The sequence below is a fragment of the Crocodylus siamensis genome, chromosome 1 (assembly GCF_052110815.1).
Source record: "Crocodylus siamensis isolate JL-2025a chromosome 1, ASM5211081v1, whole genome shotgun sequence".
Classification (NCBI taxonomy): Eukaryota; Metazoa; Chordata; order Crocodylia; family Crocodylidae; genus Crocodylus; species Crocodylus siamensis.
Genome location: NC_143395.1, coordinates 209602435 through 209616339, shown reverse-complemented (window position 1 = coordinate 209616339; position 13905 = coordinate 209602435). Strand labels below are relative to the sequence as shown.

The following is a 13905-nucleotide window of genomic DNA, read 5'->3' as shown; positions in this document are numbered from 1 at the left end:
TCCAAGGAACAGGGACTCCCCCAATGCCTGCTGGTCCCCTCTGACTAGTTTGTAGATGGCCACGAGATCCCCCCTCAGCCTTCTCTTTTGGAGGCTGAACAGGTTCAGGTCCCGTAGCCTCTCCTCATAGGGCCTGCCCTGCTGTCCCTTGATCATGCGAGTGGCCCTCCTCTGGACCCTCTCCATGCTGTTGACATCCCTCTTGAAGTGCGGCGCCCAGAACTGGACGTAGTACTCCAACTGCGGCCTGACCAGTGCTGCATAGCGGGGGAGGATCACCTCCTTGGACCTGCTCGAGATGCATCTGTGGATGCATGACAAGGTGCGGTTGGCCTTCCTAACTGCCTCCCCACACTGCCGGCCCATGTTCATCTTGGAGTCAATGATGACCCCCAGATCCTTTTCCGCCTCCGTGCTGACAAGAGGGGAGTTCCCCAACCTGTAGGTATGGTGCCGGTTGTTCCTCCCCAGGTGCATCACCTTGCACTTGTCTGTGTTGAAACCCATCCTATTAACGTCTGCCCACCCTTGTAACCTGTCTAGGTCTGATTGTAGCCTGTTGCATCCTTCCAGTGTGCCCACGTCCCCCCACATCTTAGTGTCATCAGCAAAGTTGAACAGGGTGCTACTTACCCCCCTGTCCAAATCACTGATGAAGATGTTGAACAGCACAGGCCCGAGGACCGAGCCCTGGGGGACCCCACTGCCCACGTCCTTCCAGGTTGAGAAGGACCCATCCACCACCACCCTCTGGGTGCGGCCCTTCACCCAGTTGGCAACCCATTTGACTGTGTGGGTGTCGACACAACAGTCCCCCAGTTTCTTAATGAGAACGGGGTGAGAGACAGTGTCAAAAGCCTTCTGGAAGTCCAGGAAGACTATATCCACTGCTACCCCTGCATCTAATGATCTGATCATAGAAGGCCACCAGGTTGGTCTGACAGGACCTGCCACTGATGAACCCGTGTTGGTTGCCCCTAAGCATGCAGTCCCCTGCTGGCCCCTTCTGGGTGTGTGCCAGCATAATTTTCTCGAACAGCTTGTCTAGGATCGAGGTAAGACTAACTGGCCTATAGTTTCCTGGGTCTTCCTTCCTCCCTTTTTTCTACTTGGAGAGGCTGGTATGGAGGTAAACTAGTAAAGTGTGATGGTCAGAACTGAAGGGGGAAAACATGCTTCTTGAACATTTGCTAATTATTTCTTGATATGTTATTCAGATATGCATCTCTTGCTTGACTTGAACAGGTTATGGGTTGCTAATGACTCGAGTAGCTGAAGAGCATCTAGGAGGACAGTTATCATCAGGGATCCTGATTTTCTGTTTAAAAAAATCACAAATTCTTTGATTAAAAAAATGCAAATTCTCTGATTTTAAAACCCCAAGATCCACATTTTTCTGCAATTAAAATGAAATGCCTCTCCCTCTCTATAGGTATCAGTCAAACACAATTTTTATTGATATATTTAAAAATTTAAATATATCATTCCTCGCCCCACATCTCACTCCGTGGTGCTGATCAGACCTGATATACTGATGCCCTGCCCATAGCATTGCCCCTCACTCCTGATCCACAGCCCTCTGGCCCTGCCAGCACCCCTCACTGCTGCTGCCCCTCACTCCCAACCTACAGTCCCCCTGACCCTGCTGGTGCCCCTAAATCCCTACCTGGAGCCCACCACTCCCCAAGCCCTGCTGGAGGGGGCCCACAGCTGCCACGGCTATGGGGTCAGGGGCCCAGGTCCACAGTGCCTGAGCCCTGGCCGCTGCCCATGGAAAGCGGCAGCTGCCGCACCCCGAGCACAGCATGGAGCCTGGCTCCTCCCCCCCTGCCATGGGTGGCATGGCTGGAGTGGAGCTCATGAGTAGGGGCAGATGTGGGTTGGTGGCTGTGGGCTTGGGGCTCCCCACCCTGCTCCTGGCGGCCTCTGCGGCCCAGTGGGTAGGACCCAGTGTGGCAGGGCAGGATGAGGAAGCGTGGAGCTGCCATCAGGAGCCTTGCACCACTATGGTGAAGCGTTCCCTGCCCACCTGGCAGCAGTGGGTGACAACTCCACACTGTCATCCCCTCTGGTGCCAGGCAGGCAGGAGACGCCTCAGCATAGCATACAGGGCTCCTGGTGATGGCACCAAGCCTCCCCTTCCTGACCCACCCTACCACGCTGGGTTTCCCATGCTGAGCCATGGAGGCCTCTGCGGGGAAGGCAACAGGGCAGGGAGCCCTAAACCCACAACCTCCAGCCTGTATCTGTCCCCCACACATGACAAATCTGGGGGTCATGTGCCCCCCTATGCCCTCCCCTGGGAGTATGCATAGTAGTGGGGAGCCAACCCCCTGCCACCCCTCCCCCCCATGACAAGCCACGCACAGCTCCATCCCCCTCTCCATCTAGACCTTACAGCCACATATTCCTGCTCCAGCCTTGGGCCCCAAGGTCCACACACTGTGTCAGCTGGGCACCACTCCCAGCCCTGCCTCGCTCCCTATGAGGGCCTCATTTCCCTCCCCCCCCAACTTACCTTGCAAGGAGCTGCTCCATGCTGCCTGCATACACGTGCATGTGGTGCCTTCTGCCTGGTCACTCTCCTTTTACTCCCCCTGGCTCCTTGCAGGATGGAACTTTGCCAGCCTGCAAGGGAAAACCCACCATTTTCCATGTTTTTCTCCTTTAAAGAAATTCTTATCATAAAAAGAGAAAATGCATGTTTCTGTCCTTAAAAAGAGAAAATCCATGTTTTATTGTGTTTTTCCATGGTGAATGGAAAACCTGGATCCCTTGTTATCAGCCTCTGATAATCAAAGGATATGAGAAAAGTATGTGGGCAAACATCCCATAGCTAAGATTTTTAGGGCATCTGAAAGTTTTGGTGCATTTTTAATGCAAACATTTTAAAAAAATAATTAGTGTTGTTCTTCATTGAGAATTGCTCTGGGATTGTGGCTTGGAGTCCCTGTAGTTCACTGGTACAATCCTTGCTTACTACATAAGAGACTTGGGTTCAGTTCCCAGATACTTATACAAATACAGCCATGGAGGCACCAAATGTTTGGACCCAATCTAGCCTTTGGATTTGGTTCTGGTGACCTAAAGGGGGGTTGGAAAGTCTAGGCATCCTTCCCTCCTCCAAAACTCCTACATAGGCATATGCATCGAAGGTCTGGGTGACTTCTCATGTATACACTGCTATCTGGAAGGACCAACAGTTGTCAAATTCTAAAATTGCTTCTTTGTGGGACTGTGCCTTGGAGTTGCCTGTGGTTCAGTGGTAGAATTCTTGCCTGCCCCACAGGAGATCTGGGCTTGATTCCTGGATGCTTATTAAGGGTGCACCAGGAGAGATTTTGGGGGTCGATACTGATCCAATTTCCGATACAGCTGGTAAGTCTGTTGTGGTGGAAGGGGAGGGGGGAGGGCAGGAGTGGGGGGGGTGTAGATCAATGTCTCCTGAGGTGAGGGAGGAGTGGGGCTGGGGCAGGGCAGGGCATGCGACAGAGCTACAGCTAATCCAGGGTGTGCAGGCTGTAGGGAGCAGCTCCTGCCCCTCCTTACATCCGGGGGGGGGGCGGGGGCAGGCAGATGTGTCCCCAGATCTGCACAGGGCAAGGCAGGCTGCAGCTGCAGAGTGGGGCTGAGGCAGCACTGGGCTCTTCCTGGTGGGGGCTGGGCCGGGGCTGTGCTCAGGGCAGATGGTGGTGGCATTGGAAGGGGGCAACTTAGGGGGGTCTGGCCACCCCAAATTTTGCCATAGCCCCCCTTCCAGCGCTGCCGCTGCTTGCCCTGAGCACAGCCCCAGCTCAAGGCCCACTCTGCACTGGGAAGAGCCTGGCACAGCCCTGGCCCCAGCCCATAGCTGCAGCCCTCCCCACCTTCCCCGTGTAGACCTGCGGCTCATGAGTCCCCCCGCCCCGTGTTCTCCCGGGGTGCGCGCAGTGGCAGTGCCCACCTCCTTGCACCCTCCAGATGAGCTGTGGCTCCATCCTGTGACCCACCCCAGCTTAGCATTGCCTACCCCAGTCCCTGCCCCACTCCCTCCCCCTCACTGGAGGGGGCATTAATCTGCCTCCCCATGCCCCTTCTATCCCCTCTCCCTTTTCACCACAACAGACTTACCAGCTGCATGCTGGTCTCCAAGCTGCTGGGCTGTGCTTCTCGCTGCCTGCATGCTGTGCTGCGACTGTGCGCACATGCAGGCATTTATTGGCCAAATTATTGGCCATGTTAGGCCAATTTTTCCAATACAATCAATTTTCTTTATATTGGACCAATGTATTGGTACACCTCTAACACTTATACAACTGCAGCCATGGAGGCACCTAAGATCTGGACTCAGTCGGGACCTTTGGATTCTGTTCTCAAAGGCCTAAAGGGGGAATGGAAGGTCTGGACAGCCTCCACTCCTCCATATTCCTGCCTAGGCATATGTATTGAAGGTCTGGGTGACCTCTCTTGCATACACCATGACCCAGTAGGACTGATGGTTGCCATACCATGGGGGGGAATATGCTTTAGTTGCAGAACTCCTGGAGCCATCTTCAAAATGTGCAACCCCATCTTCCTTGTGGCTCTGAATATTTTGTGTGAGACCAAGCAAGGCTCCAAGACCCAGAATCTCATTGCAACTGCCATAAACAGTGTGCATTGGCTATACTGACTTCCCTTTTCCAGGCTTGTTGAAGTTCTAGTCCTCCCATAACTTGTTTTTTTAACTGCACTACATATTAGTAGAGACCTACCAAAGTCGTGATTTTGCAAAATCTGGCATTGCCTGCAAAATTCACAGGGGGAAAAAAATTATTGAAAAGAAAATTCTGGCTCTCCAGAGCAAGCTGTGGCAGCTGGGCAGGGAAGAGAAGATGAGGCTTTACCTACTGAAAGAGCTGCCAGCAAAATGGCTGCCAACCATGCCCCTCACTGCTGACTGGCTGGGAGGGCTGCCTGTCATGTGGTCCTACTCCTCTCCACCAATTGCCAGTGAAGGGCGGAGCCACATGATAGTCCTCACAACCAGTCAGTGGCGGGGGTGATATGACTGGTATCCTTTATAGCCAAACAGAGGTAAGTGGTGGGGCCCTTGGTGGCTAATTAGAGGCATGGGGAGGGGAACCACTGGTATAGTTTATGGACCATTCACAGCATCTGACAAAATAGGTTGTAGCCTAGAAAAGCTCATGCCTCTCTGAACAACTTAGTCTGTAAAGTGCTACCCTGCTGTGCCATATGCCTGACTTCAGACTAACGTGTAACTATCTCTGTGAATTTTAATTTCAGATAAGTACATACTGGGTGCATCTACATGTTCATTAATGCACTGTACTTACTGCACATTAAGTTAATCACTGCACAGTAACTCATACTACTGTTTCCTGAGCAGTTCAGATCCCCTTCTTCACTGAGACTGATGTGGGTTGAACTGTATCTTTACTCCATTCTATAGTGCTTAAAGAAGCTTCCTCCTATGCTGGCCTTCCTTTCAAACAAGGTTGTGAAGATTTTTATAGGCACCTCTATCCAGATGGGAAATAAAATCTGAAGAGAAAGTTGTTGGTTCAGGGGAAAGGAAGGCTTCCTTTGCATCTGGCCTTGTGGGCCTGATGAGTGGCATGGACTGGTTTGCAGGCCTGGACCTGTGTGCTGGAGCTGGCCCTGCATGCGGGAGCCAACCCTATGACAGACCAGTGATCTAGCATGCAGGGCTATATCATCAAGCCTGTGGGGCTCCCCACAGCAATTAATGCTGCCACAACTCTCCTGCCACCAAATTTCCAGACTCATGGTGAATCTCGCAGGCTGGATGACATGGCTTCCCAGGCTAGATCTGGCCTTCAGCCCAGAGGTTGAGTGCCACTAATGTAGCACATGGGGATCATTGGGAGATTCTGAGGGTTTGGGATGCTTCTACTGAGCATTACATTCTGTTTGTCACAGAACTAGGTGGCTCTTGGACAGCATGGAGGCAGCCTTTTGGATATGAAGCTGGAGTGTCCCCAGCTTTGAAGGACGGATCATTCACAGAAAGGAATGTTACGGTGGACAGTGCACTTGGAAGGTGGGCCCCGAAGAGTGAACCATGCTGCTGTGGCTGTTGGACACAAAGTGTATTCCTTTGGTGGGTACTGCTCTGGTGAAGACTACGAGACTCTGCGGCAGATTGATGTCCATGTGTTTAATGCAGGTAAGAGCACTAAGCACAGATTGGGATTTGCAAGTCACAACTGTTTGGTCATTCTGTCAAACTGCCATTTCTCTTAAACCAAGTTTTCTGGCTGGTCTGCTTACTGTGCCTGCTGCTGCTTAAGAAGGCACCAAACCAAAGCAGCCTTCTAGCTCTCATGGAGCTTTGAAAGCACTGATTCTTGGGGATGGAATCTCTTCTGTTATGTGATGCACCTATAGGTACAAAGCTTTATCTCCAGCTTAAGGGTTATGCATAATGGAGGATGGTGCTGTTGTGAGGACAAAGTGACTGAAACTAGACTTCTTTGGAGGGTGGAGGTGGCTGGGTGTACCAGGAATCCAAGATGGAATAACAGGTGGGCATTGAGAGAAAGCTGTAGCTTGATACCCATAGATCTCAAAAGTCTTTGTGGTGTTTCTTAACCAGGGTGCTGCAAAACCTGCCGGGGTGCTGTGATCCCAATACTGGTGCTGCCACTGTGGGGTGAAATTGCCCTGTGTGCCTGTTTTTGGGAAGTACATTGGAGCTGTAATAAAGGCATGCCTGCCTACATTACACAGACTCTTCCTGGTTCTGTTCTGACTTGCCTCTTGAAAACAGAGGTGTGCAGGACAGTTCCCCCTGCCCCATGTGCCTCTGTTTCTAGGAGACACCATGCAGGTTCAGACTGGAAAAGGCTGTGACAAGAGCATGTGCTCTGGCCACAGACACTTCCCAGTCTGGCTCTAAAGGAGCTGTGTGGCTTTAGCGGTGGTAGCAGTGGGATGAATATAATATGATGATCCAATCAATTAATAACATATTCATTAATAATACACATATACTATTTATATTATAATATTCATAGTATATTTATGTTAGTATTCTAATGGGATGCTGCCGAATTCAGCAACGTTTTAGAAGAGAGCCTTGAATCTAAAAAGGTTGAAGTCATTGCCTTAAGAGGTTCCTTCATCACTCTGTAGAGCACTTGATTTGTCAATGGAGAGTGGACTAGTAGCATGTCACCAGTCCTCTTCTAATAGAGAAGCAGTCTGAGAGAGTTGTCATCATGATAAGCTTTGTTCAAGGGTGGTTGACATCCTTTGAATAATGAACAATTCTTTTTTATACCTCCATAAATCCTGTCACTTGCACTTAGGGAACTAGGAGATCAGTGGCTTGCAAGAGGTAAAAGCCATGTGAACCTGGGAATGATCCCAGGCTCTTGGCTTCCTGTTAATCATGTCTTGCAAGTTATCCTCAGAACACTCTCTACACAGTGCTGCTTATGGGATGCACCAACAGAGTACAGCTTTTATGATGGAAACTTTACTAGCAGAGCTCACTGGAGTTCTCTTACCTTCCTATCTCTCTTTCAATTCCTAAACATCAAAGGGGTGTGGTGCTGCAGCGATCTTGGGCCATGCCTGTGCTAATCACTTACAATACTAGGTGGCACTGCACTGTGTGGAAAGACACCGTACTGCTCTGTGTGTGCCAACGTGAAGCCAAAAATGTAGCCACCCTAGTGAGGTTCTGAGGACAGAATAAATGGCTGTCTTTCACAGTGCTACATTAAGGAAAACCCTGAGGTAAGTGGGGAAGTGGTTTACCTGAAAGTGGGGCAACAGGGGAGGCGCTCTTGTACTTTCTGAGAACTCAGGGCAATCAACTAGTTACCTCAGGTGCCTGTACACAAATGCACCTGGGAAACGAGCAGAGAGCAGGAAGAATTGGAAGTCCTTGCATAGTCATGGAACATTGATGTGATTGGAATAACAGAGGCTTGGTGGGATAGCTCACAGGACTGGAGCACTGTCATGGATGGGTATAAACTGTTCAGGAAGGAAAGGAAGGGGAGAAGAGGAGGAGGAGTTGCACTTTATGTAAAAGCCATAGGATTGCTCAGAGCTCCCGTATGAAACTGGAAATGGGCCGGTTTAGGGTCAGAAGAGAGAGCAACAAGGGTGATGTCGTGGTGAGGGTTTGCTGTAGACCTTTTCAACCTTTTTTAAGCAGAGTACCCCTCCTGGTGGGTACTTCTTCTGGACACAGAACAAGAGGGAATGTTAGACTGACAGACAGCCAGGCATGGAGCTGGCGGCACGGGAAGCTCACACATGGCTGCTACTGCCATGTATACGCTCTCTGTTGCTGCCAGGCACCGCATTCCCGTGCCCAAGTATCCCTGCTTTCCTGCGTTGCCAGTTTTGCATCCAGCCAGCCATCAGGATCCCCTCCTCCCAGCACACTGTGGCAGCACAGGGAGCTTACACATGGCAGCCACCCCTGCCACCATCTATACACACAGCGCCACCGCTGCGTGCCAGTGGCGGGGGGGGGGTGCTGACGGCCAGCGGCACAGAGAAGCAGGGATACTTGGGTGCAGGAAAGTGGTGCCTGGCAGCAGCATGGAGTGATGGATGGTGGTGGTGGCCCCACCCAGCGCTGCTTTCCTGCACCCAAGTATCCCTGCTTCTCCATGCTGCTGGCTTCACATGCAGCCGGCTGTCAGCACCCTCTTCCCCTGCAGTGCATGGCGGTAGTGCTGAGCGTATAGATGGTGGTGGGGGCGGCCACTGCATGCGAGCTCCCTGTGCTGCTGCCACGTGCCAGGGGATGCTGTTGGCCAGCGGACATGAAGCCGGCAGCGTGGAGAAGGGTGGATACTTGAGCGTGGGAAAGCAGCATACGTTCCCCAGCAGCAGTGGCATGGAGTGATGGATGGTGGTGGCGACCTCATCTCCCACGCCGCTGCTTCCCAGGTACCCCCGCTTCTCCGCGCTGCCAGCTTCACGTCCAGCCAGCTGTCAGCAACGCCCCTTTCCCCCCCGGCCAGCCGGATGCAAAGCTGGTGGCATAGAAAAGCAGGGATACTTGTGCGCAGGGAAATGTCACATGGTGGCAATGCAGAGTGATGGATGGCAGCGGTCCTGCCCCCGCGCTGCTACTTCCCAAGTACCCGCACTTCTCTGAGCTGCCGCTGTGTACCCACAGTTGACAACTCTGCTACAGACTTCCAGACCAGGAGGAAGTGGTGGATGAGGCTCGCTTTAAACAGCTAGTCAGAGTTTCCCAATTACAGGCCCTGGTTCTAACGGGGGACTTCAGTAACTCTGACGTCTCCTGAGAGGGCAATACAGCAGTGCACAGGCAATCCAGGAAGTTTTTGGAGAGTACTGGGGACAACTTCCTGATGCAAGTGTTGGAGCAGCCAACTAGGGGTCATGCTCTTCTTGACCTGATGCTGATAAACAGGGAAGAATTGGTGGGGAATGTACTAGTGGATGGCAACTTAGGCAGCAGCAACCACAAGCTGATTGAGTTCAGGATTCTGAGGGAGGGAAGGATGGAGAGCAGCAGAGTAAGGACCCTGGACTTTGGAAAAACAGACTTCAACTCACTCAGGGAACTCGGGGGCAGGATCCTCTGGGAAGCCAGTCTGAGGGGGAGAGAAGTCCAGGAGAGCTGGTTGTACTTTCTAGAAGCCGTACTGAGAGTGCAGGAACAAACCATTCTGATGTGCAGGAAGACTAGCAAGTATGGCAGAAGACCAGCTTGGCTTAGCAGGGAACTCTTCAGTAAACTAAATCACAAAAAAGAAGCTTATAAGCAGAAACTTGGACAAACCACTAGGAAGGCGTATAAGAGTATTGCTTGAACAAGCAAGGATGAAGTCAGGAAGGCCAAAGCACAGCTGGAGTTTGTTAGCAGGGGATGTGAAAGGAAACGAGAAGGGTTTCTACAAGTATGTCAGTAACCATAGGTAACACATAGGGGAGACACAGAGACACATGCCCTCCCCACCCCCGAGATTGGCTGTCACCAGCGCCTGCAGGTGGCCCCTGCTTACCGCTGCCTGCCGACTACAAATGGTGCCCCCCCAGTGTCAGGAGGCACCAGTTGTTCATGTGAGTAACAAGAGAAAGATCAGGGAAAGTATGGGTCCCTTACTGAATGGGGGAAACAACCTAGTGACAGAGGATGCAGAAAAGGCTGAAGTGTTCAATGCCTTTTTCACCTTAGTCTTCGCAGCCAAGGTCAGCTCCTAGACTACTGCACCTGGCGGTACAGTTTGGGGAGGAGATGAGGAGCCAAAAGTGGTGAAAGAACAGGTTAGGGACTATTTAGAAAAAAGTGGACATATATAAGTCTATGGTGCTGGGTGGGATGGACCCAAAGGAGGGTGCTGAGGGTATTGGATGATGTGATTGCAGAGTCATCAACTATCAGCTTAGAAAACTCATGATCAGAAGAGGTCCTGGATGATTGGAAAAGAGCAAATCTAGTGCCCATATTTAAGGAAGAGAAGAAGGAGGATCCAGGGAACTACAGAGCAGTCAGCCTCACCTTAGTCCTTGGAAAAATCATAAATTAGATCCTCAAGGAATCCATTTCTAAGCATTTGGAGAAAAAGGTGGTGACAGGCAGCATGGATTCACCAAGGGCAAGTCATGCCTGAACAACTGGATTGCCTTCACAAGGTGACTGGCACTGTGAATGCAGGGAGACTGGTGTATGTGGTGTACCTTGATTTTAACAAGGCTTTTGATATGGTCTCCCACAACATTGTTGGAGGTGACCGGAGGAAGTATAGGTACTCCTTACTTAACCTTATCCCAGTTAACTTTGTTTTATTATTACGTCCCTGATCTATTAGAGAACATACTCATTTAGAGTTGCATGATGTTCGGTTATAACATTGTTTGGCCACCACCTACAAGTAGGTAACTACTGTGATATAATTGGATTTACTTAATCTCATTTAGCTTAAAGTTGCATTTTTCAAGAACGTAACTACGATGTTATGCGAGGAGTAGCTGTATGGACTAGATGAATGGACTGTAAGGTGGATAGAAAATTGGCTGGAACATAGGGCTCAGAGAGTAGTAATCAATGGCTCGATGTCTAGTTGGCAGTGGGTATAAGGTGGAGTCCCCAGGTGGTCAGTCCTGGGGACAGTTTTGTTTATATCTTCTTCAACAACGTGGACAATAGCATAGACCAGTGGTTCCCAGCCTTTTTAGACCACAGACCAGAAGTGATCACGGACTGGCAAACAGCAGACCAGAAGTGACCAGCATACTGCACAGCAGCAGCCAGCCCTTTTTTATACTCCGGGTCCAGCAGCTGTAGCCTGAGGGTTGGGAACCCCTAACATAGAGTGCACCTACAAGAAGTCTGCAGTTGACACCAAGCTAATAGATATGCTGGAGAGTAGGGCTAGGATACAGAGTGACATAGACAAATGGGAGGATTGGGCCAAAAGAAATCTCATGAGGTTCAACAAGAATAAGTGCAAAGTCCAGACTTAGGACTGAACAATCCCATGCACCGGTACAGGCTGGGGGCTGATTGGCTGGACAGCAGCTCTGCAGAAAAGGCCCTGGGGATTACAGTGGACAGTAAGCTGGGTATGAGCCAGCAGTGTGCCGTTGTTGTCAAGAAGGCTAACGGCATACTGAGTTGCATTGGTAGGTGTGTTGCCAGCAGGGCACAGGGAGTGATTATTCCCCTCTATTCAGCACTGATGAGGCCACATCTGGAGTACTGTATTCAGTCTTGGGCTCCTCACTACAGAAAGTATGTGGACAAATTGGAGAGAGTCCAGCAGAGGGTAACTAAAATGGTGAGGGGGCTTAGGTATGTGACTTCTGAGGAGAAGCTGAGGGAACTGGGTTTATTTAGTCTGGATAAGAGAAGACTGAGGCGGGATTTAATAGCGGCTGTCAATTACCTGAAGGGGGTTTGAAAGAGGATGGAGCTAGACTGTTATCAGTGGTGGTAGATGACAGAAGAAGGAGCTGTGGTCTCAAACTGCAGCAAGGGAAGTTTAGGTTAGATATTAGGAAAAATGTTAGGGTCATAAAACACTGGAACAGGTTACCCAGAGAGGTTGTGGAATCTCCATCCTTGGAGGTTTTTAAGACCCGTCTAAATAAAGCCTTCACTGGAATTATCTAGTTGGGGATGGTCCCACTTTTAGCAGGGGGTTGGACCTCCTGAGGTCCTTTCCAGTCCTAATTTTCTATGGTTCTAATGAACCTACACTGCTACTGGTTTGGAGTAGTACAGTATTTAGTATTAGTATTGAGCTGCCTGGCATGGTAAATGACCAGTAAAAAATGCCTTTAGTGTCTGCCAGCTGCTTGTAGCAACCGGTCCAGTTCCTTAGATATATGCTCATTTAATGTTATGAATTTTTAGTGTTAAAGCTTTGCACGTTACTTTTATTCTGCAAGACTTTCATGGCCACAAAAGGAAGAACTAGGATCTCAAATGCTGTTCCTCCTGTCTAGCTCTTCTGGCATTAGACCTGTGCACTTGGTACCTTCTCAACCATAGAGCAGGGTGTTTGCTTTCATAATGCCTAGTTTGTAGCATATTCATTCCCAGGGCAGGGAAATATATAACAGGCTTTGGGGTGTTGTGGGAACATGGCTTCTCAACCAACTTGTGAATGAGAACTTTAGACTCAGGAACTTTTTTTCCAAGGAAATACAGTATGTGGTGTACAGAGGCAGCTGTTCAGTGAAAAAGAACTCAAGTAATGGTGGGCAGCACTGAATACCAAGGTACCAGGTTGCAGTTAAAGACTAAAGAATTCACCTCTGCAGTTGGGAAGAATGGAGGTGACAGACTATCCTGGATCTGCATGGTGTTTCCAAATTTATCTCTCTAACTCCAGTTGCAAAATTGTCTTGGATCTGGAAAGATTCAGGAGCCCCAAGACCAGAAGGGGCTAGCCTCTTAGCTCTTTTTCTAGAACTTCTGCCAGATGGGCAGATAAAAGGAAATGATTAACTTCTGCTTCACCTCCCAAACTTCATTCTTCTTGATCCACTGTTAATTCCAAGTGTTTGGATCCATAGTCTAAAGCAGAATTGGATCATCTGTTCCTTCTGTGTGAACTCTGTATCCTTAAAAGAAAGTGCACGTGGGTCAATGGGTGGCTTTCAGCCTCGGAATCTGCTGTGTGTCATTGTGCCATTCCGATTCACTTGTTTACTGATTCTACAGCACATCCCGAACACTGGATAATTTCGGTAACTCCAAGAGTCTCAGGAACTTTACCTTTGCCCTGATTATGAACAAGAAAGGAGAAGAGTCTCTTGCCTTAATGCAGGATACCTTCTCTGAGTTAGATACACATGGGTGCACAAATAGACATCTAGGCCTGCGATAGGGAAACTTTTGCCATCTTTTTGAGACCTGGCACTCTGCTACAGTTATAAATTGTAAGTTATCATGTTGTTAGTGGCATGCCAAATCAGTTGATTGCTAGTATTTTTTTGCTACCTCTGTCCCAGATGGAGGGAGCTGACAAAATGACAATACTTAGAGTTAGCAGGTAGAGAAATATTTTGAGAGTATCCTTTGTCTTAAGGTTTGAGCCATGTGTAACTATGAAACTATGTTACCATATTCCTACTTTAGCTGCAGAGTCAGTTGGATGCAGAGGATCATCTTTCATAAAGTATATCTGTTTAGTAACAGGATTGCAGTTCTGGATGTACAACCATGGCTGTAGCTATATACCAGCAACCAAATAGGAGAGCCAGGATACCAGTCTCAGTATCTAAAACAGTAGCACCCATGGCTGTATTCTTTCTGCTGTCGTCAGAGAACATAACTGTATTGCCAGTAATACTCTTCTCAGCAGTCTCATTAAGTAGAAAAACTTCATGCCTAAAGCAAGAGGCGATCAGTCATTTTTAACAGCTGTGGTTTAACCTTGTTTTAACCAC

At 49.6% G+C, this 13905-nt stretch overlaps 1 protein-coding gene across 7 annotated transcripts in view; it reads left to right on the top strand.

The window, feature by feature from the left end:
- Positions 1–13905, top strand: part of KLHDC3 (kelch domain containing 3) — a 53709-nt gene that overhangs the window by 8952 nt on the left and 30852 nt on the right. For all 7 annotated transcript variants that reach the window (XM_090054222.1, XM_090054231.1, XM_090054250.1 and 4 more), the window contains exon 2: positions 5926–6172. In XM_090054222.1, the coding sequence (XP_089910348.1) occupies positions 6019–6172 (154 nt within the window). In that variant the 5' untranslated portion in view covers positions 5926–6018. The remainder of the gene's footprint in view (positions 1–5925; positions 6173–13905) is intronic.